General features: G+C 37.1%; 6 protein-coding genes across 9 annotated transcripts; 2 read left to right on the forward strand and 4 right to left on the reverse strand.

Annotated features, from left to right (window-relative positions):
• Positions 60–1,188, forward strand: LOC104776541. Of its 2 annotated transcripts, none has more exons than XM_010500634.2 (2): positions 60–321; positions 703–1,188. In XM_010500634.2, exons 1-2 carry the CDS (start codon positions 222–224, stop codon positions 1,032–1,034), a joined length of 432 nt encoding a protein of 143 aa, XP_010498936.1. In that variant the 5' UTR covers positions 60–221; the 3' UTR covers positions 1,035–1,188. The 2 variants fall into 2 exon arrangements, with proteins under 2 accessions (XP_010498936.1, XP_010498938.1); XM_010500636.2 differs by having other exon boundaries at positions 63–321; positions 712–1,188.
• On the reverse strand, positions 5,475–6,068 carry LOC104778848. Its single transcript, XM_010503270.1, has one exon. The coding sequence runs from the start codon at positions 6,066–6,068 to the stop codon at positions 5,475–5,477; it is 594 nt and encodes a 197-aa protein (XP_010501572.1).
• LOC104776543 (formin-like protein 4) lies at positions 10,215–12,936 on the forward strand. Its single transcript, XM_010500638.2, has 2 exons — positions 10,215–11,440; positions 11,526–12,936. The coding sequence occupies exons 1-2, from the start codon at positions 10,431–10,433 to the stop codon at positions 12,799–12,801; spliced, it is 2,286 nt and encodes a 761-aa protein (XP_010498940.1). The 5' UTR covers positions 10,215–10,430; the 3' UTR covers positions 12,802–12,936.
• Positions 13,335–16,623, reverse strand: LOC104776544 (protein WVD2-like 7). 3 transcript variants are annotated; one of them, XM_010500640.2, is made up of 8 exons: positions 16,175–16,623; positions 15,784–15,851; positions 14,833–15,645; positions 14,308–14,748; positions 14,171–14,229; positions 13,965–14,070; positions 13,818–13,874; positions 13,335–13,718 (listed from the first exon to the last, which is right to left on the reverse strand). In XM_010500640.2, exons 2-8 carry the CDS (start codon positions 15,823–15,825, stop codon positions 13,596–13,598), a joined length of 1,641 nt encoding a protein of 546 aa, XP_010498942.1. In that variant the 5' UTR covers positions 15,826–15,851; positions 16,175–16,623; the 3' UTR covers positions 13,335–13,595. The 3 variants fall into 3 exon arrangements, with proteins under 3 accessions (XP_010498942.1, XP_010498941.1, XP_010498943.1); XM_010500639.2 differs by having other exon boundaries at positions 15,784–15,848; positions 16,175–16,622; XM_010500641.2 differs by having other exon boundaries at positions 13,619–13,711; positions 15,784–15,848; positions 16,175–16,622.
• On the reverse strand, positions 17,273–19,174 carry LOC104776545 (probable galacturonosyltransferase-like 8). The gene has a single exon (XM_010500642.2). It carries the CDS (start codon positions 18,714–18,716, stop codon positions 17,520–17,522), a length of 1,197 nt encoding a protein of 398 aa, XP_010498944.1. The 5' UTR covers positions 18,717–19,174; the 3' UTR covers positions 17,273–17,519.
• LOC104776546 (pyruvate dehydrogenase E1 component subunit alpha-2, mitochondrial) lies at positions 20,840–23,911 on the reverse strand. Its single transcript, XM_010500643.2, has 8 exons — positions 23,134–23,911; positions 22,971–23,050; positions 22,477–22,554; positions 21,747–21,842; positions 21,582–21,653; positions 21,426–21,479; positions 21,275–21,340; positions 20,840–21,149 (listed from the first exon to the last, which is right to left on the reverse strand). The coding sequence occupies exons 1-8, from the start codon at positions 23,822–23,824 to the stop codon at positions 21,105–21,107; spliced, it is 1,182 nt and encodes a 393-aa protein (XP_010498945.1). The 5' UTR covers positions 23,825–23,911; the 3' UTR covers positions 20,840–21,104.

The following is a 23,944-nucleotide window of genomic DNA, read 5'->3' on the forward strand; positions in this document are numbered from 1 at the left end:
TTTTTTTTTTTTTTTTTTTTTTTTTTGTATGGCTTATAAGTACCTACCATATGTTTCAACTCTCTTATCTCGATCTCTACTCTATATAAATGCAATAACGTGAGCCACAGTGATTAAGCAGACATACGAAGAGTTGAATAGGTCAGATCCAGGCCCATGCTAAGAGTATATTAGGACGTTTGTGTTTAGGCATACGTAACAATAGATAGAGAATTAGTAAGATGGCATCTCAGACATTTATTTTCATGCTATTTCTTCTCCTCGTGTTTTCGCTTCATATGGACGAAGCTCTTGCTGCTCAAACTGAAATCCGCAAACTCAGTGAGATTTTTTTTTTTTTTTTGTATTTTAATCTTTCACGTTTTAATATTCATTTCATTATGTTGATAATATTGAATGATTTGATCCAGTTACATGTTTCACATAGTTTTCTTATTATGTATTTATTAAGAAATAATTTGAGTCTTCTTACATTTTTTAATCTATTAAAAATAAAAGTCATATTCATTCTACTAGTCATTCATTTCCCAGATAAACATACAAAATTGTCTTTATAATACTATAAGTTAAACCGATCCGATTTGGAGAATTCAGTTATTCACTATTTCTTCTTAGTTCAATATATCGATAAATTAAATAGTTATATATATCATTGATTTTACCAAATGGGTTGCTATTAACTGAAATGTATGAATTATATGGGTGGACCAGAAGAGACGATCAAGATGAGGAGAAATTTGGAAGGCAATGACCACAGAAGCTCCAAAATGAGGGTCGGACGGAGCATAACGAAACGTTGCCAGGGACAGAAAAGTTTGAAAAACATGGCGACCACTTATCGTCCTAATCATGGCCAGTTCAATCCTCTTCCAGTTCCAGGAGGATACTCGTCCTCCCTCTGTAAAAGCTGCACCTCGTTCTTCGCCTCCTGTTATACTGTTCGTTGCGTCATCATTAAACGCTGCCAAGGGTTCCACGGATCACCAATGAAGTGCACCAGTTTCGAAAAGTGTACACGCATATCTGGCCCTTGATCGGTTTACAACTTTAAATGCATCTGTATACATATCGTGATTGCTTTGGATTTTCTATTGGTCTTCGTAATTACATATGCATAGCATGTGTATGTTGCCATATATCGTTTATGTAGATGTTTATAGATATATCAGGTGCAAATTAAATTTAATACATGTATTATGTATATATGATATATTATTTGCTGAACATCTGTATATCTTAGCTTTATCATTTTTTATATGGATATATATCCTAGTATTATTTTCTGCCCAAGTAATGAATGGGTGAGTGGAACAACTTATATATATCTTCAGATCGTGGAGAGCGAATCCAATCAGAAGAGTTAAAACTCGTATAGATATTCAAAAGAAAAGCATAAAGGCATGATCCCAAAATTTTGTCAACAATGCAATTCCATATCATGTCAAAACGTGTTACCACATTTTTGGCGCCATAATTCAGGTTATTCTGGTGCTAAAATTTAACAACACATAAGTTTTTTTTTTTTTTTGAACAAAGTAACAACACATGATGTAGGCATCAAATTTATCAAAACATGATTCCGTATGTTACATTGGGATAGAAACAAACAATCAATAAACACGTAGAGAGAAAATTGGTATAGCAAACGTTATTTATTGATATATTAATATATGTACTGATACATGGAAGAATATAACTTTATCTGTTTAGCACAACATATCTTGCGTACTTGCATTGGAAAGTTTAACTATAGATGATCTCAAGATAAAAAAAAATCGATGTTTGGCAAAGGCTAACGAATCTATTCCACATAAGACAAAGAATGAAGGGAGATTCTGAAAAACAGTATCAAAATAAGATTTTTTTTTCAAAATTAGCACAACATCTCTAAAATTTCAAAAATAACACTAAATAATTTTTTTAAATTAAATTCTAAATTCAAAACACTAAACTCTACCCCTCAAAGTATACACTAAATGTGAAATTGAGAACCCAAACCTAAAAACAAATTTTTAAAAATTAATTTTAAATATTTTAATGTATTAAATAATGTTATTTTTGGAAATTTATGCAATGTGTGTTATAATTGTCCATAAAACTTGTAATAGTGCTATTTTAGGGTATTTCTCGAGAATAAATCCCTTTCGACGGGACGGTATGAGGCCGACAGATGATATCATTTTGAACGTTAGACTATTCTATTCTTAAGTCAAGTGTGTCAATCCTTATTTCGTTATTAAAAAGAAAAACTCCCCAAAGATAAAAGAATGTGCAAGTACTAAGCTACCCTGCGTAAATAATGGAATGAAATTATATATTCATACTTGAGAATATGAAAAAGGAACCGATTTAAATTTTCATTATGAAAATCCATACTTGACCGAGTGTACGGAAAACATGGTGCGAGGAGACCACTATAACTCAAAACCCACAAGTAACAATCACAAAGAGAATTATATATGAAATGGAGTAATTAAATAGATATAGGAAATAATAAACAAGATTTATTTAATAATTCATTGTGAGATCTGACTAATATATAAGCCCGATCTATTACAATTAGAGCAAACAATTATTCATAAATCCAAATAATAATGAAGAGGTTAGAGGTAAACATTATATACCTCATAGATACCCTAAAGCATACGCAAGATTAGTAGCAGCCTGAACTATCGTTGCCAAACAAGAGACGACCATCATGAAGCAACCCCATCCAAACATCTTCCCCGAAACAGCTTCAACTAAAACTTATGACGACAAAGAAAGATAGCTTCTTATTATGAGTGTGGAGAAAATTCTTGCATGGGTGATCAATTTATAGTAAAATTATGCAATGATATCACTATCAGACTGTTGAAATTCTATTTTATCTTCTCGTGAGTCGAAAAGTAATAAAGGACAGTCAAATATAAAGATAAATGATTCAGAATTTGGAACGTTTTGTCATGAATTTGGGTAGAACCAATTTGGAGCGTTTTGTCATGAATTTGCGTAGAAAAAGATATAGACACACACGAAATTTCCACTAAAGAAAACAGATGAACAACTACTCTGCCTCTTTTACAGACGACGACGATGTCAAATTGTCAAACAACCCCAAAATACGAAAAACCCCCAAAAGTCACAAAACCCCACAATTAAATGTAACAACATTTTAAATGATTCGTCAATTACACTCTTTTTTCCTTCCTTATATACTATTCGTCAATTACACTATATCATCTTCAAAATGTGTCAGTATATATATAGACACATGCACGTTTTTTTACGTTGTGGTTTGGTTTGCAATTTATGTGGTTCTTCATATGGATATATCCTTACATCTATACATGTATGTAGTCATTTTCTGTTCCAAAAGAAAGTGTATGTCATATATAGCGAACATTTTTCAAAAAAAAAGAAGTGTATGTCATATATAACTAAAAGGGAATGAGCCATATGGCACCCTTTTAGTTATTCATGGAATTAAATAGTAAACCTTTCAAAAAAAAAGTGTATGTCATACTTTAAAATACAGATCGATTTTATCGAAAGCAAATATATATGACCGATCTCTAGCTACATCAACATTAGTGAATTGGAAAAAAAAGTGTATGTCATACTTTAAAATACAGATCGATTTAACATACTTAAAAAAATTATGAACTTTTAAAAAAAAAACTAATAATTATTTAAACCAATCGAATTATTTGTAGTTTTTTTTGGTGAAATTACATGAACCTCTTTTCGTTGGAAATATACACAGCATAATTAGCATTGCCGTATAATTAAGAACAGTTGTTTAAACCTGCTTCCATAAATTATGAAATCTCAGCACTATGTGTAAAAGTAAAACGGAGAAACCATAACGCATTGAGGAATATCCAGACATAATTTTTAAAGTTTGAAAAAGCGTAAGAAACAATATTACACCAAACCTCTCACACTATTCGGAATGTAGGCATATATATAAGGTGTCAATCACAAAGAGAAGTATATGAATAGGAGTAATTATTAATTAAATAGATATAGGAAATAAGAAACAAGATTTGTTTAATAATTTATTGTGAGATCTGACTAATAAGCCCGATCTATTACAATTAGAGCATACGATTATTCATAAATCCAAATAGAAAGTAAGAGGTAAACATTATATAGGAAAAACGATCTGTATCCCTCCGGAACTTTCATATAGCACCATATCCACCCAATTTTTAAACTTCGATTTCTGTCCTTTTAATTTGTAAATTTCAGTCCAGTATCCCCCTAAATTTAAAGTTCGAAACTTCTGTCCACACATTATGCTAAAATCGTGGTTTATCATTGGTTTACGCGGTTTATGACACAAAATCAATGCGAAACCAAAAACCGAATACAGTATACCGAATTGAGATCCGATTTCACAACCCGAAATATATACCCAGTGTGAAGAATCCCTAAATTAAAAAATTTAGAACCCTAGTTTTAATTTTGCTCTCTTCATCGATATTTTAGATTTCTATTTTCAACAGCTGAGCTTGGATATGAGCAATTCATCTGGAGCTACGAGTGCAACATCCAATGTCCAACAGAGAAGAAGAGTTGTGGGTGTACCGAAGACGTGTTGGTGTGGAGCTAGTATCGTGGCTTTGATTTCAAAATCCGCTGCCAATCCATACCGCCGTTACTATCGGTGTGGTTCTGCTGCATCACTTAAGGTAATGTGTTTGATTTTTGGATTGTTTTGGACAAATTTCACTCTAATTCTCTGTGCTTTGTAGCTCATTGATGATAACCACAATTTCAAGTGGGTTGACGAAGCATTGTTGGATGAGATTGAGAGATTGGCTGTCAGAACGGCTGTACTTGAACAAACAGTGTCCCAGATTACAACAGAGACTATGGATCACCATAAGGTTGTTTTTGAGAAGATGTAAATGAAGCTAGAGAAATAGATTTTTGAGAGGGTAGAAGAAGAACTGTTGGAAACCAAAAGAAAATAATGATTGTTGTAATTGTAGGTTGTATGATCATGATTGGTTTGAGCAAACTGATAGTTTGATTGGCTTGTAGTTGTTGGTTTTGTTATGTATTGGCTTGTAGTTGTTGGTTTTGTTATGTTCTTCTTGTTGTGTCCTCTTTTATGTCTAATGAGAAAGGAGATACCAAAATAACAAAAAACAGAGACATTGACACAAATGGTTCAAAACCAATACATAAGCCGAATTAAACATCCTAAAAATGCATCCATGGTTCAAAACCAATACATAAGCCAAGTTAAACATCCTAATACATAGACCATTACATTAATTATCCTAATCAGATGGGAAAACAAAAACCAGACCCATCTAACACTTCCTAATCCTTCATCCTTGCTAGATCATCCTTGAGACATCACAACTCCTTGAGACGGTTTCACTTGAGTGCCTTGAGCATGTTCAAATATCTAAGACACAAGATGAAGCAAAATAAAGATCAGTTTCACATACTATTTAACACAAGGTAGATTGAAAACTTCACTCACTAATCTGTTTAGAAGACTTCTTCTTCGAGTGAAACCTAGAATTGTGACTAGCTTCACCACACATACCACAATGCATTATTCTTTTCAACTTTTTAGGTGCTTTTTTCGAAGGAGACTCATTTGGTCCTTTTTTCCTCTTTTTGTCCTTCTTACACTCCTTTCCTTTCTTCCTCCCAGGTTGCGGTGGTGATGGTGGTCTATGCACATTAGGGAGGTTGGTAGATGGCCAATAAGCATGTCCTCTTTGTGGAACAAGGCCTTCTGTGTAGTTTCTCCTCCACATAGGTGTCCGAAACCAGAAACACACATAGTATTCAAACTCAAACTTCCTATCAATCATGACTCCATAAGCATGCTCACAAGGAATGCCACAGATTTGCCATTTTTGACAAGTGCAAGTCCTCTCAGTCAAGCTTACCCGATGAGAAACTCCACTAAGTGTAGCTTCGTAACTGTCGTTTGTGCTCCTTCTTATCTGGCATTCGGAAGCTTTTTCAAATTCTTTGGCAAGGAACTTAGACACATATGGCCTGCATCTCCCATTGTGTTCATGAGACTCAGCAGATCTCCTGGCAATCCTGACCATCGCAAGTCTCAAGCATTGGCACAAATGCTTTGTCCCTGGCTTTCAAAATGGAGTTGTTGAATCACTCGACTGAGTTATTCTCAACATCTTCACAGAAGTTCCCTTGCTTGTAGAATGCCCTGCACCAAGTTCTTGGTTTCGACTTTACAACATCACGCTAGACAATCTCACTGTAGTTTTGAAGCTTGATCATGTTTGCTTCAAAATCCTTCTCATTGTAGCTCCATGCAATATCCCAGACATACTTCTTCATCTCTTTATCTTTCCCATGGCTTTTCTTCAAGTTGCTATAAATGTGTCGGACACACATTCTATGCTCAACTTTTGGTAGCTCTAACTCAACAGCTCGGATAAGTCCCTGAAAAAAAAAAGCAAGAGGTTAATAACTGAATAAATACAACACATTACCAATGAACCCAAAATCAGAATGTTTATTACCTTTTGGCGATCAGAGACTATGATATAACCATCACCATCCATTAGTCCCAAATCAGCCTTGATCTTCCTCACAAACCACAACCAATTTACTATGTTTTCTACTTGTACACACCCTCATGCTATTGGGTAGATAGCATTATCTGAATCTCTACCTAAAGCAACCAGCAACTGACCTTTAACTTTACCTTTTATAAAGGTTCTATCTAAACCTATTAGTAGCCTACAAGAATTTTTCCATGTTCTCTTGAGCACATCAAAGTAGACATAGAAACTGTTGAATACCTCTTCTCATGCATCGTTAGTCATAGTGTCAACTTCAACAGTTGAATCTTGGTTTGATTCTCGTATCTCAGCCGCGTAATCTTGGAGCCTTGCAAACTGTTCATCATACTCTTTCTCAATCCATCTCAAAGCTTTATTCCTTGCAGCTTGACATTGAGGCCTGGATACAATGATCTTCCATTTCGCTTTAATGGTTTGTTCTATCTATATTGGCATGAAATACTCAGGTTCTTCTCTAATTTGATCTAGAAACAACCTAGAGATAACAAGAACCTTCAACATCTCACAATCTCCATTCGGATTACATGTATGCTTATCAATGTACTTATTCACCCTCCACCTCCTACATTTCTTAGTGATTGCACAATATATGCGCCAAATACATCCATCTCCAGCACATCTAAATCCAATCTTGGTTTTATCATACCTGTACTGTGCGATGTTGCATCCAGTCATCAGAGCATGTCCGAGTACAGCTTCCTTAAATGCAATGGCGTTGAAGAATGTTTGGTGATAGTACAAAGTCCCATCGACTTTTCTGATGTTGTTCCGCTTTCTCACCCGACGAGCATCATCATCTTCATCACTTGAACTGTCCGGATACTCATCATGAACGATCGATGGTTCGTTTATAAACTCCACTACGGCTTTCTCGATGTCAAACGCGTCTCGCTCTCTTGGATCTTCATCGTCGGGTTCATCGTCTTGGATCGGACCTTCTCCTCCTTCCTCTGGCGGAACTGACCCAGTAGCAGTAGCAGTAGTCTCGTCATGAACGACTATCGCATTCGTCTCCAGCTCATAAATGGGTATTGTTTAACGGGTTCTAGGGTTCTTCGATTTGGGGATTTTAGGATAAATGGGTATTGTTTAACGGGTTGAATCAGGTCGATTTGGGTTAATTTTTGGGTTAATCCGGTTTAATTTTGTTGGCATGCGGTTAATGTATTTTCTGGAACAGTAAACCAATGATAAACCACGATTTTAGCATAATGTGTGGAGAGAAGTTTCGAACTTTAAATTTAGGGGGATACTGGACTAAAACTTACAAATTGGTGGAACAGAGATCGAAATTTAAAAACTAGGTGGATGTGGTGCTATATAAAAGTTCTTGGAGGGGGATACAAATCGTTTTGCCCGTTATATATCTCATAGATACCCTAAAGCAGACGCAAGATTAATAGCAGCGTGTACTATCGCTGCCAAACTTGATGCGATCATGATGAAGCAACCCCATCCAAACATCTTCCCCGATATTTATAAAATCAGCTTCAACCAAAATTATGATCAGAACGATATCTTCTTATTAAATGCTTTGCATGGGTGATTTATTTATAGTAAAACCATGCATAGATGATATCAGACTGTTGAAATTCTTTTTATCTTCTCGTGAGTCGGTAAGTAATAAAGGACAGTCAAATTTTAAAGATTAATGATTCTGAATTTGGAACGTTTTGTCGTGAATTTGCGTAGAATTAATTTGGGCTTAAACTCAAATTGTATATGAACTAATTGTTGTGGCCCAATCATTCACGTACACTACAAACAGACAATTTAAATAATAATTTACTTGCTCTAAAAACGTGTAAATATGAACGTGGGACGAGTAGTCTTACTTAGTTGTCGTGTAAATTTAAATGGCCATGCATGTTTGGTCCGTATCAATATACATTACAAGGCGTTAATAATGAAAGTGCTTGACAACGAAATTGAGGAAACAAAGCTTGTCGGTGTGGAACCTTCCATGACTACAGCATTAGGGTTTTGAAACTTTTGGTCTCTCATGCATAGGACTCCAAATATGTCATGGCCAATTCTAGTTCTTAACGACTTCAGTCTTCAGACCTTAATTATTTAACGTCTTGAGAAAAAGATAACCCGTTTTTCAGAAATTTTTACATAACAACTTCTTTTCGTATAGAAAATTGCAAAAAGAAGAATTAGGGAGAATTGCTTTAGGAATTACCGATCCAATATATTTAGTTGGTAAGCCTAAATTATACATTAATATAACAGACGAAAAACGATACGTTATCTTGCTTATAAAAACATAATAAATTATAGATTTTTTTTATAAACTATAGTCTATAGTCACAATTTCAAATAACAAAAATTATATCTAGATTCTAACTGAAGTTGATCGAGGAAACAAAAAGTCTACAAGTTTGACGAATTAAGAAGAAACAGGCACATCTACCTTGACGAAGAAAACGGTTTGGTTAGGAATGCTGGAGTTGACCGGTAGACAAGTTTTCGCTTATGAACATACAAGCAAAAAAAGAAAACAAATCCGGTCTCTTATAGAGAAGACTTGTTAAATCAAATAACTTCCACAAAAACGAATAGTTTCGTTCGACGAGTATGATACCGCGTGGAGCATTAAAGTTAACGATGGGCCATTATGATTGCCTATTAACTACTAATCTTAGGGGTTGTATCATTTCAGCTTATCAAGGGATCTTAGGAGTAAGTACTAGAAAGAGATCTTCAAAATTTTCTGATTAAAACCTTTGGATTACACACCCACACGTTCACACTTTCTCATTTTCCAAGATAAAAATCTTGTTCATAATATTCTATTCATACGTTTTTAATTTGTATATAATCCACAATCATATTTATATGGATTACATTTTCCCGAAAGATCCGGTAGCGGTTGAGTTTGACAATTCTAAATTAGACATAAAACTACTATTATTTGCCGAACCGAAACACTAACACATTTATTTCACGCCACATTTTATAGATAGATATTGGTTTTTTTTCCATTCTTTATATGAAGGTAGGATGCCGCAAGGAATTGATTATTTTGTTCCTCTAACTTCGTGACTTTAAAACAACATTCCGAAGTTGTTGTTGACACATTCGAATAACCTAGTTACCTTTTTCTTTGTATATAGCATGTGAATCCATATTATTACTTTTGCCCAAAATCATAACGAAAATAAACTAAAAGACCAAGTCAAAGATAAGGTCAACCCCACCCAGGGGCGGAGCCAGTAAGGTGGGAGGTGGTCAACTGACCCCATTAAAAAAAATACTGGTATATTTTTATTTATAAATAACAAAATGACCCCCTCAAATTTTGTATTTTGATCCATTAAATTTAAAACTTTCATCTTAACCCAACAAATTTTATATTTTGACCCTATTAAAATAAAATTTATACTTTGATCCTTCAAAAGTTTAGTTGAGGGCACAACAAGTCTTAGGGTTAGATGAAACTTAGTTCACGGCACAACAAGTCTTTTATAAGGAAAATTTTGAAAAACATGCAACGACCAAATTGTCCTTCTCTACTCTGTATCCTTTCATCCCAACAGAAGGGTATTTACGTAACTATAAAATAGACACACACGAAATTTCCATTACAGAAACAGATCAACAACTACTCTGCCTCTTTTACAGACGACGACGATGTCAAATTGTCAATTGTCAAACAACAAACCCCCAAGTCACAAAACCCCACAATTAAAGTAACAACATTTTAAATGATTCGTCAATTACACTCTTTTTTCCTTTCAGATTTTGTAAAAATAAAACCAAATTGAAACAAACAAAACAACAAACAACAAAACGTTACCTTTTTCATTGATCTCTCTCTCTCTCTCTCACAGTTCTCTGCAAATGAGTTAATTCCCCATGGCTGCCATGTTGATGCAGCCATGGCTTCCTCATCTAACCCTAATTTTGTTCTCCTTAATCCTCTTTTTCCCTAACCAATCCTTTTCTCAATCCGACTCTCCTCAAAACATCGAAACATTTTTCCCAAATGAAACAATCTCCGCTCCAACTCCATCTCCGGCTCCATCGCCGCCACCACCACCAACATCTTTCTCTTCATCAGACAAAGCTAAGATCACGAGGGCTGTGCTTATAACCGCGGCTAGTACTTTACTTGTAGCAGCTGTTTTCTTCTTCTTCCTCCATAAGTGCGTCATCGCACGGCGGAGAAGAAGGAACAGAGTCGGCGGCGTCGAGAACACGCTTCCTCCGCCCGTTCCTCCGTTGGCTGAAACGACCTTAGCTCGAGAAGGGTTTACTCGATTAGGCGGAAACCTAAAGGGTTTGATCCTTGACGAGAATGGTCTCGATGTGTTGTATTGGAGAAAGTCGCAGAGTCAGAGGAACAATAAAAGTGGAAGCTTTAAGAAAGAGATCGTTCACGGCAACGACGGCGGCGAAGAAGACGAAGAGAAGAATGTGATTTATTCAAAGAACAAGAAGAAATCGGAGGTTCCTCTTCTCAGAGGAAGATCATCGACTTCTCAAAGTGTAGTTCACAACGACAATTACAAGAACACCACCACCACTCTTCCTCCTCCTCCTCATGTAAAGACTGAGTCCTTCAAAATGACCAAATCAGATCCGTCACCACCGCCACCGCCAGTTCCGGTGAAACAGAGTGCCCCACCTCCTCCTCCGCCTCCTAAGCCTAAGAGTGGTCCATCTCCACCGCCACCTCCGCCGTTGAAAAAGACTGCGGCTTTGTCTTCATCAGTTTCAAAACCACCACCAGCTCCTAAAGGATCATCATCTTCAGGGGAAGGATCAAATGGTCAGGTAAAGCTCAAGCCTTTACATTGGGATAAAGTCAACCCTGATTCTGATCATTCCATGGTTTGGGACAAAATCGATCGTGGCTCTTTCAGGTACACTTTTTAGATCCTTCTTTCAATTTTAGGGTTTATTCAATAAAAATCCAAACTTTACAAAATTTGGTTTCTCCTTTCTCAGTTTTGATGGCGATTTAATGGAGGCTCTCTTCGGCTACGTGGCGGTGAAGAAATCTCCAGACCATGGCGGCGATAAGAAATCTAACTCAGCCTTACCGACTCAGATTTTTATACTCGACCCGAGAAAGTCTCAGAACACAGCGATCGTGCTCAAATCCTTAGGTATGACTCGTGATGAGCTTGTGGAATCGTTAATGGAAGGTCACGATTTCCATCCAGACGCACTCGAGAGGCTCTCAAGAATAGCTCCGACGAAAGAAGAACAGTTAGCGATTCTACAATTCGACGGCGACTTGAAAATGCTGGCCGACGCTGAGTCGTTCTTGTTTCGTCTTCTAAAGGCTGTGCCTTGTGCCTTCACTCGTCTTAACGCGTTGCTGTTTAGAGCTAATTACTATCCAGAGATATCAAACTATAACAAGTCTCTTCAGACGCTGGACTTAGCTTGCACAGAGCTTAGATCACGTGGCTTGTTCGTGAAGCTTCTTGAAGCGATATTGAAATCTGGAAACAGAATGAATCAGGGAACAGCTAGAGGAGATGCTCAAGCTTTTAACCTCACCGCGCTTTTGAAACTTTCCGATGTGAAGAGTGTTGATGGGAAGACGACTTTACTTAACTTTGTTGTGGAAGAAGTGGTTAGGTCCGAAGGGAAGCGATGCGTGCTTAACCGAAGGAGTAACCGTAGCTTTAGCCGTAGCAGTAGTAGTAGCAGTTCGATTTCCGAGGTTATATCAAAGGAAGAGCAAGAGAAGGAGTATTTAAGACTCGGTTTGCCTGTTGTTGGTGGGTTAAGCGCTGAGTTCTCCAATGTTAAGAAAGCTGCAGCTATAGACTATGACACGGTTGCTGCGACATGCTTGGCTCTTACGTCTAGAGCGAAAGATGCTAGACGAGTGTTAGCGCAGAGCGAAGGAGATAACAAAGAAGGAGAGAGGTTTGTGAAGAAGATGAATGAGTTTCTTGATTCGGTTGAGGAAGAACTGAAGTTAGCTAGAGATGAAGAGAAGAAAGTGATGGAGCTTGTGAAGAAAACAACAGAGTATTACCAAGCAGGAGCTGTAAAAGGAAAGAATCCACTTCATTTGTTTGTTATTGTTAGGGATTTTCTCGCTATGGTTGATAAAGTATGCGTAGAGATCTCAAGAAATTTGCAGAGGAGGACTACAATGGGGAGTCCACAGCAGAGGAACACAGTGAAGTTCCCGGTTTTGCCTCCGAATTTCATGTCGGATAGATCTAAAAGTGATTCTGGTGGATCAGATTCCGATATGTAAGTTTGCAAAAGGTCTTGATGAGAAATGATTTGCTCGATGTAAATAATAGAATCGTTTGGGAATTGATTATATTTTTTTGCCTAAAGAACTTTTTGAAGTGTTAATAAGATTACTAGTCCGAGGTTTTTTTCTGCATAGTGTTCATCCCATATAACAAGAACATAGTTTTGCAGTTTTATCCTACTACATAGTACATGCTAATATGCTATATAAACCAGTGTTCTTTTGTGTGAAACTTTGGTAACATTTTCACCAAACCTAAAGTCTGTGGAGGAAACATGCAAAACCTGTTCTAGTTTCTTAGAAGTAGTCAAGGTCAAGATTTGCTATTCATGAATTTTCAATCTTCTCTTGCCGTGTGTCTTAAAGTCCTGAAATTTTAGGTTTAGAGTTGATTAAGACAGACGAAGAAGGTTTGTTGATTTAACAATTGATACACTCAAAATAAGATGTCATCTTGGAGAATCATAGGAGATCAAAGATCAAACCCATGATGGTTATGAATCAAACACTGCAAAACTTACAATTCTAGATAATGGGGGTTGTAGATTGATTCGATTAATTTCTGTGTAGATAACAACATAATCATTGGGAGTCTATACACATACACAGGGAATTGTAAAATATAACTATTCCTTATTATTACTCATACTACTTCTTCCACAAAATAAATACTGGCAACTACAGACTTCTCTATATAACAACAAGATCATTGGCTCTTTACCTTAACACTGATGGTACAACATTGGTGGCGATCTTTGCCAGAAGATCAGACTAAAACCTGACCAATATAACTATCGTAACACCTTGTCTAAAGAGCCTTTTGGTAAGGTCCGCACAGGGACAGAACCCTGCATGGGTTTTGCTTTTGGATTAAGAGAGTCTCTCCTGGTTTTGGCATCATTCACTCCTGCATGCTAAACACGGAGAGTAATGAGACTACAATTAATCTTTTGGTAATTTAAAAGGTGAATTTTTTTTTTTTTTTTTTNTTTTTTTTTTTTTTTTTGTTAAACCTTTGGGTTCTTCTGCAAACGTGTCTTCTCTACAGGTCTTGCACCAGACTTGGAAAGCTGAACACCATGTAGAAAGTATTAGCGTAAGCAAGCAGACATTGTTAAATGTAAATCTCCATGTTTATTTTGGTCATGAGAGATATGTACCTCCTTTTGTTGTTTCTCAGCGGTCTCATTGCTTTTAAGTCCATGAGATGGAGAACGATGGGCAGTAGTACCACTTCTCTTCTCCATGCTACTTGCTTTTGTAGGCCTGTTTTTGAGGACAAGAATAGATCTTTAGGACTCAAAACATGCAATGACAAGTTTCAGTAAACCAAGCAAGAAACCACTAGTCCCATGAGTATATATACCTGCCCTTTTCCTTCGGCCGAGTAGCTACTGATGGAATACTAGTTGCCTTTGCTGGATTCTGATATTAAGCAGCTGATCAGTGGATAATTTTTGCACAAGTGGGGGAAATAAAAAACATTACTCAGTACTAATATACCTGCTTAAGAGCCGTGTTTTCACCGTCCACAGAATTTTTGAAGTCAAAACTCTTTTGAAATGTTTTAAAAGCACGTTTGACAATGTCTTTATCACCCATTCGCTCCATAATCAATGATTTTCTAGTGGTTGTAAGAGCAGTAGGATCGGAAGCAGGTGGATCCAGATTCATAGACATATGCAATGACTTTGGAGCGGTTTGTTTCTTTTTCAGTAAAGCCGATGGAGTTTCCTTCTTTAACAAAGAGTAGGATGTAGACAATGAAGTGTTTTGTGAAGCTGGCTTGTACACTCTTGGAGTTGAAAACCCTTGTGGGGCTTTTGAGATTGGTGCTGCTGGTATCTTTGTTGCCTTCATCATGTTTCTGATCTCCTTGCTTGGTGGAGTTTTCCTACTTGTTACAGTCTTGTTAGCTTCCGGTTTTTTGGTCACCTGATTAGGCTGTAGACAAGAAAGTGATAGAGCGTTTCAGAAAACAGAAATGAAAGACACAATCATACACTCTGAAGAACTTAAAAACTTTACCTTGGGAGAGATTCTTGTAGGATTAGTCCGCACATTTCCATCATTCTTCTTAATTAGATTAGGCTTCTTCTCTTTCTTCACCTCCTTCATTGGCGTTTCATTTGTATCCTTACTATCATCTTTTGATATTACTATTTCCTCTCTCACTTCTTCTCTTACTTCTGTCTCTGAAACATCCTCAACTCGTGAAACCTCTTCTGGTTCCTCCTGCACATGGACGACCACTTCCGGTCTCTGCTCCACAAAAGCAATCTCTTCTGATTTCTCCAATATTGGACTATCTACACAGTCCTTGACTTCTTCTTTCACATGATCAACCGAGCTTTGACATTTCTTGACAACGACAGTATCTTCATTAACAACCTCATCCTCATCAACACTCAATTCATTTACTTCAACAGCAATGTCAGTCACATGCTTATCTTCATCACAAGTGAACTGCTCATTAGATCCATCATCAACCTCAGACTCTGCCACCGACTCGCCGTTTTCGTGTTCCACACTCTCCTGATCTGAAACGATCGATCTAAAAGATCCGTTCTTGTCCATTTGCTTCTCCTGATCCATGATCTCAGCTTTCCTCTCAGCTATCTTCTTGTAATGAGCTTCAAAATAAGCCTTCTTTTGAGCTACTGATCCTGGAGTTGCACACTTACCAACTTCCTCCAAGTACTTGTTTGGAGAGAAAGCTGAGAACTTCTCCCATGAAAGTGAATCATTCTCAAACCTGCCAAATGAAACCGACACTTGTAGGCTCGGGTTCGATGAAGCCACTGCCTTTACCGGTGTCTCCTCCCTCAAGCCATAGAATCCCTAAACCAAGAACAGCCCAAATCATGAGAAATAGACAAATCAAGTCCAGAACTTGGAAGATCTCACACATAAACAGAGAGACAAATTAAGCAGAAATCTAAAAGAATAACACAGAGACTAGTCAAATGGGTGAGTTACCTTATCGTCAATAGTGGCAACACCAACTTCCATATCACCCATTAATGCTCAGCAGCAAGAAGAACCTACTAATCCATACAAAATCCAGTAAATATTTTGCATCACTTGAAGACCCCTCAGCTCAACCATAATCTAAAGTAAAGAAGGATCTTCTCTACTACTGGCTACTTTATTTTTTTGCCTTTTTTGGTTGTAACTCTTTAAAACCCTCTTAGTGAGCAAACTCAGATTCTTGTGTAACTACTTCAAAAATAACAAATTTTTTAAATGATTGAAGTAACAAAAGCAAGACCCCAAATCTTCATCAAATGATTGAAAGTACCAAACTTTACTTTGAAGGAGAGAGAGAGAGAGTCTAAGAGAGAAAGAGAAATGAGGATCCAAATCTTACCAGAAAAAGTGAAAGATAACCCACAAATACAAAATTGTTGTTAATTCCCAATGATGATCCACCTTTTTCCCAACTTTAGATTTATGCTTTGATGAGTGGACACACACAAAAAAAAGAAGTTGAAACAGTTCTTCTTCACTCTAAAGTAAAGTAAAAAAACCAATGTCTTTCAAAGTTGAAGACTTTGAATTAAGAAAAGGGAAGACTTTGTATCAACAATAAAAATTAAAATAATTTTGGTTCACTCAGGTAAAAGGAAAAATCTTAAATGCAGATTTAACAAGAGAGAGGTGAACACACAAAAGGAAGAAAGGAAGAAGAAGAAGAGATCAGATCAGACTCAGATCGGCAATGAAGACAAGAGTCGGTGGGACCATAAGTGTAAGCAAGTCATATGGAAGGAAAGTGATAACTTCGAAGCAATCAAACAAAGAGAGATCAAGAGACATATAACACTGTAGTATGTACTTAGCTTGCTTATTAGTATAAAGTATTGATTTAAATAAAGGGACTAATTGTAGTCTATTAAAAAGAAGAATATAAAGTGGAGTAATAAATGTTATGCCTCCTCTTCTCGGGGACACCTGTGCCCCATTAGACTCTTCTCACTTCTCAGCGGTGAATCCAACAACCAACTTACATACGAAAAGTCTATGCACCACTACCGCACCACTGAATGAATCTGAATCCAATTTGATTAGCCATTGAAAATATACATTTGGGCTTTAAAGCCCATTAGTAGTTTCGACAAACGATGGTGTTTGTCATGTAATGCAACTCATGGTATTGAAACGAAAACATTTATCATGATCCTTGTCTCATTGACCAGTTTTATTATCACTGCGAAGGGAGAAGAAGACTTGGTACAGATATTTAATGAATGGACGACTATAATTGCTTCTCAGAAACCAAAACAAAACTCTGATTCCCAAAATAGTCATACTCATTAATGTCACCGCAACGGCACAAACCTTGCCTTTGTCCATAACCATTTTACACATGTTTGCTACTACTTGAATGGTCTGAATGAATATTTTTATGTTCTTCGTAACTTTAACCGGTAACAAACTATCAAACTAGATTGAACACAAACCAATATGCACTTCCAAGATGAGGTTTTTATTAAGAAGACAAGATTGAAAACAAAGAGTACCAACATGACAAAAGAATTCTCAACAAAAAAAAGGGTTCTATATCTCTCTCCCCCCTCCCTCACTAAATCGTTTTTGTACACCAGAAAATCAAAGAATCACTCACCTGAACAATGGTATTTTGTAAACTCTGTAATACGACGACAGAAGATATGAAAAAAAAAAGAATGTAACTTTTTTTTGTTTTTTAACCCTCACAAGAAGCTTGAATCATCAGTCAACTCCGACAAAGAAGCAAACCCAAGCAGCAAAGACTGATCCTTAGCTCTCTCAATCTTATGCTTATACAAATCATACGGCTCCCAAAGATGATCCAACGGACAAGCCCTCTTCTCATCAAGTCTCACCCATGGTTTCCCTTTACCACTCCAATGCAACAAGCTCACAGGACCAGGATGCAGAGACCGACAGCTTCCTCGTATGTTGTCCCCTCCTAAACCATGCTGGTTCCATCTATGATCAATCGCTTCAACATTACCCGCAAAGACCAAAAGAAACGGTGGTAAAGATCCAAGGTCGTAGATTCTCTTCTTCTTCTGCAACTGCATCCACTGCTCTAGCTTCTCTCTGTAGTTCCCTTGTCTCCATCTAACAAGATCCATCACCATCACTCCCGTGTTGAAGTAGCAAGGCTTTTCACCCGAGATTAGACCCGGTAAAGCCGGGTCTGACCAGAACCCGGAAGTGAAATACTGAGTGAAGTTGGCGTGACAATACTCCGGAGCTCCGATGACCCGTGACCCGGTCAAAACCGTGTTCCAAAGCTTGGTGATATCATCGACAGTTATAACATCCGAGTCAAGATAGATGACTCGTTCCACGCTCCGATCAAGAATATCTCCGAGATAGTTCCGAGCGTAGTTCAACGGATTCTCCAAAGCTTGTCTAATCGACGAAGAGATGAGATTGATCACAGTATCCTCCCTAAAAATGTAGACTTTAAAGTTGAGCGACGGGAACGTCGACCTCACGAGTTGACTCAGAACACGAGGACTCGCCGAGTCAAACTCAGCCGCGATGAAGTGGAAGAAGACGTTCTCGGGACAAGACGCGTGGCGGAGAACGGAATGAACGGCCGCGATCGATCCACGGAGATACTCAGAGTCCAAAGTCATAGCTACGTGAACAAGCGAAGGATCATTAGAAGAAGAAGACGACACGAAGTTGTCTCTGTTCACAGAAGACGACGCACACTCCTTGCCGTTTCTGTACTCGGGAGCTTCCATGAACGGACCAAGTTTACTAAACCCATCATTAATACCTCCTCCTCCGTTACAACCACCGACGGCCGTTATCCTTCCCGGAATCAACCGTATTCCAACGGCGAACGGTAACAGAACAATCAAACAGAACACCGTCAAGAACGCGTTTAAAGAAAAACGCGTCGGCATTATTACTAAAGAAACGCGTTTTTGAAATCAAAGAAAAGATTGAAGCTTTTATATCATATAGGGCTAATGATATAGCATTGTGCTTGCAAGAGATGAATAAGTAAAGATTTCCCAAAGAATGTTCCTTTTTGAAGTTTTGTCTCTCTCCACAGAGATGGAGAGATAAGGAAAGAGGAAGACGAAGAAGAAGAAGAAGAAAGATTGGTTTTTATATTTTTGCCATAAAACTTTGGATTCTTGAGATGATTTTGTTTTCCTGATTAGGGAGATTACGAAACACGCGCGTAATTAAAACTTAAAAGCGAGTGAGACGGCTTATTAACTAACTAATTTAAGGCTTAGTCGTTAAGGGAAACTTTTGTAAAGAGCAAATCCCTAAAACCTACTGTCATTACCTGTAGTTAACAAAAAGGTTTAATTACAAAGATTTTAGGTGAGTTTAAAAGAGGGATTAAGTTCGTCTGTGGTGAAGGATTAAAATTTATAAGTAATGAAAGGTTGGTTTTGGAACTTGTCTTGACCCATTAAGACGGTGCCAGCTGTGGAGGAAGGTCGAGGGATACAGCTGGATGATTCGCTTTTTTTTTTTTTGTTGTTGGTTTGATTGGACGGTTGAGATTTAAGTTTGTGACTAACTCAACTTGTCACGTGCTCTGCACACCTATATTTTGCTTCTATAATGTTTTTCATGTAATAATAGTATTAGGGAGGTATTTGGGAAATATCAGAAATTGTTTGCTATTTAATGTTTGACAGTGAATAAAGAATATATATATTTTTTTTTGTATAAAAAGATATTAGAGATTTTCGTACTGGCAAGCATAAGCATTAAGCAATATATACCCCAGGAAAAATATTTCACGGGAATGTTTTTTTTGGAAAGAAAATAAAATATTATCCTTTTTGCTTTATATAATTCTAAAAATATCAGATTATTTTTTTAGTACAGGCAAGCAAGGTATAAATTAAAGTTCTTTAGAAAATATTTTCCTAAAGAATGTTTATGGTATGGGGACGAAAACAAAAAGAAATAATTCCTTTTACATGAGAAAACGTTGAGAGTAAAAGCACTGGATTTTGTACAACCAAACAAGGAAACTATAGATTCACTCACATGTCACATTCGTTTAACAATGGATTTATTAGCTTAGTGATAGAAAACATTGCAAACAGTACAATTCACTATCAATTTTTTTAACTATAGTTTTATCAATATGGTGGTTTCATGCGTTTCACCGGCGAAGTAAGACTCGTGACTATCATTATTCATTCATAATTTTTTTTTTTCATTAGTGATATCTAAATATATATTTAGTTGTCGGCATAGGGATGGATATATTAAACTGAACTTTGTTGTTCTCTTGTTAGTAGAGTATATAATATTGGGCTGTTGGTAGCGACTACCGAGCCAATATTAATTGGAATATTCCCGTTGGGTAGTGCAGCTCATGCTCAGACCGACGTAACATATCATATAAAATAATACCAATTTATATATATTCACTTTCTTTGATGCGATGTGTTAATGTATATTATGGACTTTTTCTCTGAGATGAGAAGAGAACACGATTAAGATCTCCGTTGATCATATTTGATTTGGATATATTATAATTATGTAGAATATTCGTGAATGGTTAGACACTGAAACACTACAAACTTGTCAAACTAATTATTGTCAGCTTAAAATCAGCAAGGTTCGGTTTCTAATTGGCCTATGTATGGAGAGAGAACCAAATGTTTGGTTAACTAAGGAAAAAAAGGAAATCTAAACTTATTAGTTATATTAAGAAAATTATGTATATGATTAAATTTTAAAAGAGTGGTGTGAGTGGCGTCATAAGAGTTTTTTACCTATTCAATAGGATTTGGTGTGTAATTGTGGGGGATGAGAAAGGGACTCTTGTAGAGTAGAAGCAAAGATTAGGTGGTGGGGACTTAACTATTCATGTGGTTTTATTGGTACCGACGCTCAAGTTGGTTCTTTCTTGCCTCTTTTTTATTTTATTTATTTGGTAGTAGTAGTGTATAATAAGTTTTTAATTGTGTCACTTGTGTCCGATAACGAATTTAACACGGTCTCTTTGCTGATTTTGTTTGTACTCACATGTCCACATGTGATGATCTTCTACTTAACTGCTCTCTTATCTTATTTCTCCATCTTTTTCTCACAGAGAGTGAATGATGTCTTGCTTGGTGTCAATAACAATGTTGGAGTGTGTGTGGGAAACAAGAGTTGGCAAACTGAAGCAATGGCTTTTGCACTTGCAATTGAAAAATTAAAAAGAAAACAAAACCAGGAATATTTTGGTAGCAAGTTAAAAAAAAAAGATTTGTGTAGCTCTTGCCTTCAAACTTATTGAACCATCGTCTTCTCATGCCGAGCTAGATTTATGGAAGTGTTACTTTGAGATCTTTTCGGTCTGCTCCAAACGACTGCAAATTGCAATGGAGAAAGATGCGTAAATCTCTAGACTCATCTTATTACGAAATATGCAAAGAACTACAATATCACAAGGTTTACATAATAATAAAGGACTAAAGAGTGGGAGATATAGTACCTCAACTCCGCAGTCTTTCACGTACATGTTTGTGAATAGCTCAGATGAGTCTGGTACCGGGCTCTCCTGAAACAATTAAACAGGAAGGAATTAGTAAAAGCCTTGTTATAGATAAACAAAGACAGAGTTAGAAACAAGTGAGGTCCACTACCTTGGCTTGAGCTACGGCATCATCTACTTCTTTCCTTATCTCTTTCTCCATGTCCTTTAAATTCAAGATAATATTGTCATTTCCATAACCAAATGATGATTGTATTTTTATGTATCAATTTTCAAGCATCTGTCTAGAGATTAGAGAACAATGTACCTTTAGCTCTTTTTCGGTAGCTATGTCATGAGATAAGAGCAACTTTCGCACCCTTTCAATTGGATCACGCACCTAAAGGTAACACCAATGACATATGTACAGATTAAAAAGTTTCAAACTGAAAATGGTAGGAGCAGTAGTCTTACAAATGAACAACGAACTAACCTGTCTCACACCGGAAATTTCATCACGAGTACGGTAGGTGCTTCCTGGGTCAGACATAGAGTGACCGTGGTATCTGTAGGTGTCCATCTCAAGGATCTGCCAAAATAATGACAATGGTATGTTGGTCATATCACTAGGCAGAGAATGGTTTATAATAATCCAATACATGTCAACGCTATGTGATTAAATTCACACAATCCAAAATGCTTGTCCCATATGTGTTGGTGACAAAAATGCAATAAAGGAAAATTGGTTAAGCTAAAGTCAACATGTATAATTTCACTTCATAACATAAGTACACACCAAAAACTCCGAGAGGGATATTAGTGACAACTCGTACTTTAGATTAGATATACTAGGAGATTGTCAATAACGGCCTGTCACGCTCTCACGAAATCAGCAAATAAGTTTCTCAAAAAAAAAGGGACTTGTAAAGTCTTGATTTCTCCAAACAATTTACTCAAATAAACATTGTTCAATCCGAAATCCACGCTAAGAACAAGCAGTTGAAGTTATCAGCAAATCATTCTCCCCACTCAAAGTAGCATCACAAATGCAATCAAAATGATTCTATGAATTCTTAATTTACATAAAATACTCAGAGAGTCATACTGATTAGGTTCGATTTCAAAGAAACAATAGAATCATCTAATAATAATGCAAACAAAGAAAAGAAGACTACAAAAAGCTGTAATACTTGTTGACATTTAAAAGTATTGTGTAAACTCACAATGGGTCCATTCTTGAGCGCATGCTCCTTAGCAAACTTACACGCCTGTTTCACAGCTAGTGCATCCATACCATCCACCTATAGCACAAAGCAGAGAATGATCACAAGCTAGCTTTACGAAAACACTCTCACCAATCATTAAAACAAAGGATACAATTCTACTGGTTAAAGTAAATAAAACACTGATACAACATCTATCAAACAACAAAGATAGAGACTTTGAAGACTGCCATTGGTAGTTCTCATAAAGTTACCGTCAATCACTTCCTAACACATAGCGGTGAAGCTTTGACCATTCTCATTCAATTTGTGTCTAAACCCCTATCCTCACTACCTAATTGTTCCATTGTCAACCGGCGATCTAAAAACCATATATATAAATTAAAAGGGCACTATAACTATATACCAAGAATTGAAGGAGACAATCAACTATAATCAAAGCAAAAACATTATAACGCTCATGATCATCATGAAAATAGACAATCCACTCTCACCTTCAAGCCAGGAACATAATCTCCACGCTTGAAATAAGCCGGAGACTTAGCTGACCTCCACGTAGCCGTTCCCATTCCATCTAAACATCAAACCATCCAAATCAACAAAAAAGCACTCAAAACTCAATCAAAACAAACAAAACTAACCAAAAAAAACACTCACAATGGTTATTCTCGCAAACAAGAATCGCAGGCAAATCCCACAGAGCCGCAATATTCAAAGCCTCAAACAACTGTCCTTGGTTGGCAGCACCATCACCATACAAGACAAAAGTCACAGCCTCATCCTTCTTATACTTCTGAGCAAAAGCCAAACCACATCCCAAAGGAATCTGAGCACCAACGATCCCATGCCCACCGTAAAAGGAAGCATCTTTCTTATAGAAATGCATAGATCCTCCTTTACCATGAGAGCAACCAGTTTTTCTCCCCATAAGCTCTGAGAAGGCATCAACAAGCTTCCCACCACGACCTATGAAAGTACAATGATCTCTATACGATGTGATGATCGCGTCTTTTTTGGTAATCGCCGCTTCCATCCCCACCGCTAAAGCCTCTTGACCATCGTACAAATGGCAGAACCCACGGATCAGCTTGGCCTTGTATAGAGAATCTGCTGCGATCTCCATCCTCCTCATCCGAGCCATGTCGCGGAAGAAAGCTAGGATCTCCTCCGATGAAGTCTCGACGGAGCGTGACGGCGACTCACATAGATGGGAAGTGAAAGGGACGGCGGTCTCGATTGTGATCGGTGATGTGTCTGTGGAAACATGGCGGCGAATGGGAGAGTGTAAGGCGGTGATCGCCGGCTTCAGGAAAGTGTTGGATCGTGAAGAGAGTCGTGATATCGCCATCGCAGGAGCTCTCTCTGTGATTTGCTTTAGGAAAAAATCGAATCTTTGTTGAAGTTTTAGGGAATGTTATAACAGTGCGAAGGGTCGTCTATAGAAAAGGTCAAACCTTTTATGGTCATT

Source organism: Camelina sativa, chromosome 3 (assembly GCF_000633955.1).
Source record: "Camelina sativa cultivar DH55 chromosome 3, Cs, whole genome shotgun sequence".
Lineage (NCBI taxonomy): Eukaryota > Viridiplantae > Streptophyta > Magnoliopsida > Brassicales > Brassicaceae > Camelina > Camelina sativa.

Excerpts from the sequence above, each read along its gene's own strand:
- LOC104776541 (XM_010500634.2), top strand. The coding sequence starts at position 222 with ATGGCATCTCAGACATTTATTTTCATGCTATTTCTTCTCCTCGTGTTT. Across the intron at positions 322-702 it reads AACTGAAATCCGCAAACTCA|GTGGACCAGAAGAGACGATC; the intron begins GTGAGATTTTTT and ends TGAATTATATGG.
- LOC104778848 (XM_010503270.1), bottom strand. The coding sequence starts at position 6,068 with ATGGTCAGGATTGCCAGGAGATCTGCTGAGTCTCATGAACACAATGGG.
- LOC104776543 (XM_010500638.2), top strand. The coding sequence starts at position 10,431 with ATGGCTGCCATGTTGATGCAGCCATGGCTTCCTCATCTAACCCTAATT. Across the intron at positions 11,441-11,525 it reads ATCGATCGTGGCTCTTTCAG|TTTTGATGGCGATTTAATGG; the intron begins GTACACTTTTTA and ends CTCCTTTCTCAG.
- LOC104776544 (XM_010500640.2), bottom strand. The coding sequence starts at position 15,825 with ATGGGTGATATGGAAGTTGGTGTTGCCACTATTGACGATAAG. Across the intron at positions 14,749-14,832 it reads CTACAAGAATCTCTCCCAAG|CCTAATCAGGTGACCAAAAA; the intron begins GTAAAGTTTTTA and ends TCTTGTCTACAG. Across the intron at positions 13,719-13,817 it reads GTTTGCAGAAGAACCCAAAG|CATGCAGGAGTGAATGATGC; the intron begins GTTTAACAAAAA and ends CTCCGTGTTTAG.
- LOC104776545 (XM_010500642.2), bottom strand. The coding sequence starts at position 18,716 with ATGCCGACGCGTTTTTCTTTAAACGCGTTCTTGACGGTGTTCTGTTTG.
- LOC104776546 (XM_010500643.2), bottom strand. The coding sequence starts at position 23,824 with ATGGCGATATCACGACTCTCTTCACGATCCAACACTTTCCTGAAGCCG. Across the intron at positions 22,555-22,970 it reads ATTATGTTCCTGGCTTGAAG|GTGGATGGTATGGATGCACT; the intron begins GTGAGAGTGGAT and ends TTTGTGCTATAG. Across the intron at positions 21,843-22,476 it reads CGCTCAAGAATGGACCCATT|ATCCTTGAGATGGACACCTA; the intron begins GTGAGTTTACAC and ends TTATTTTGGCAG.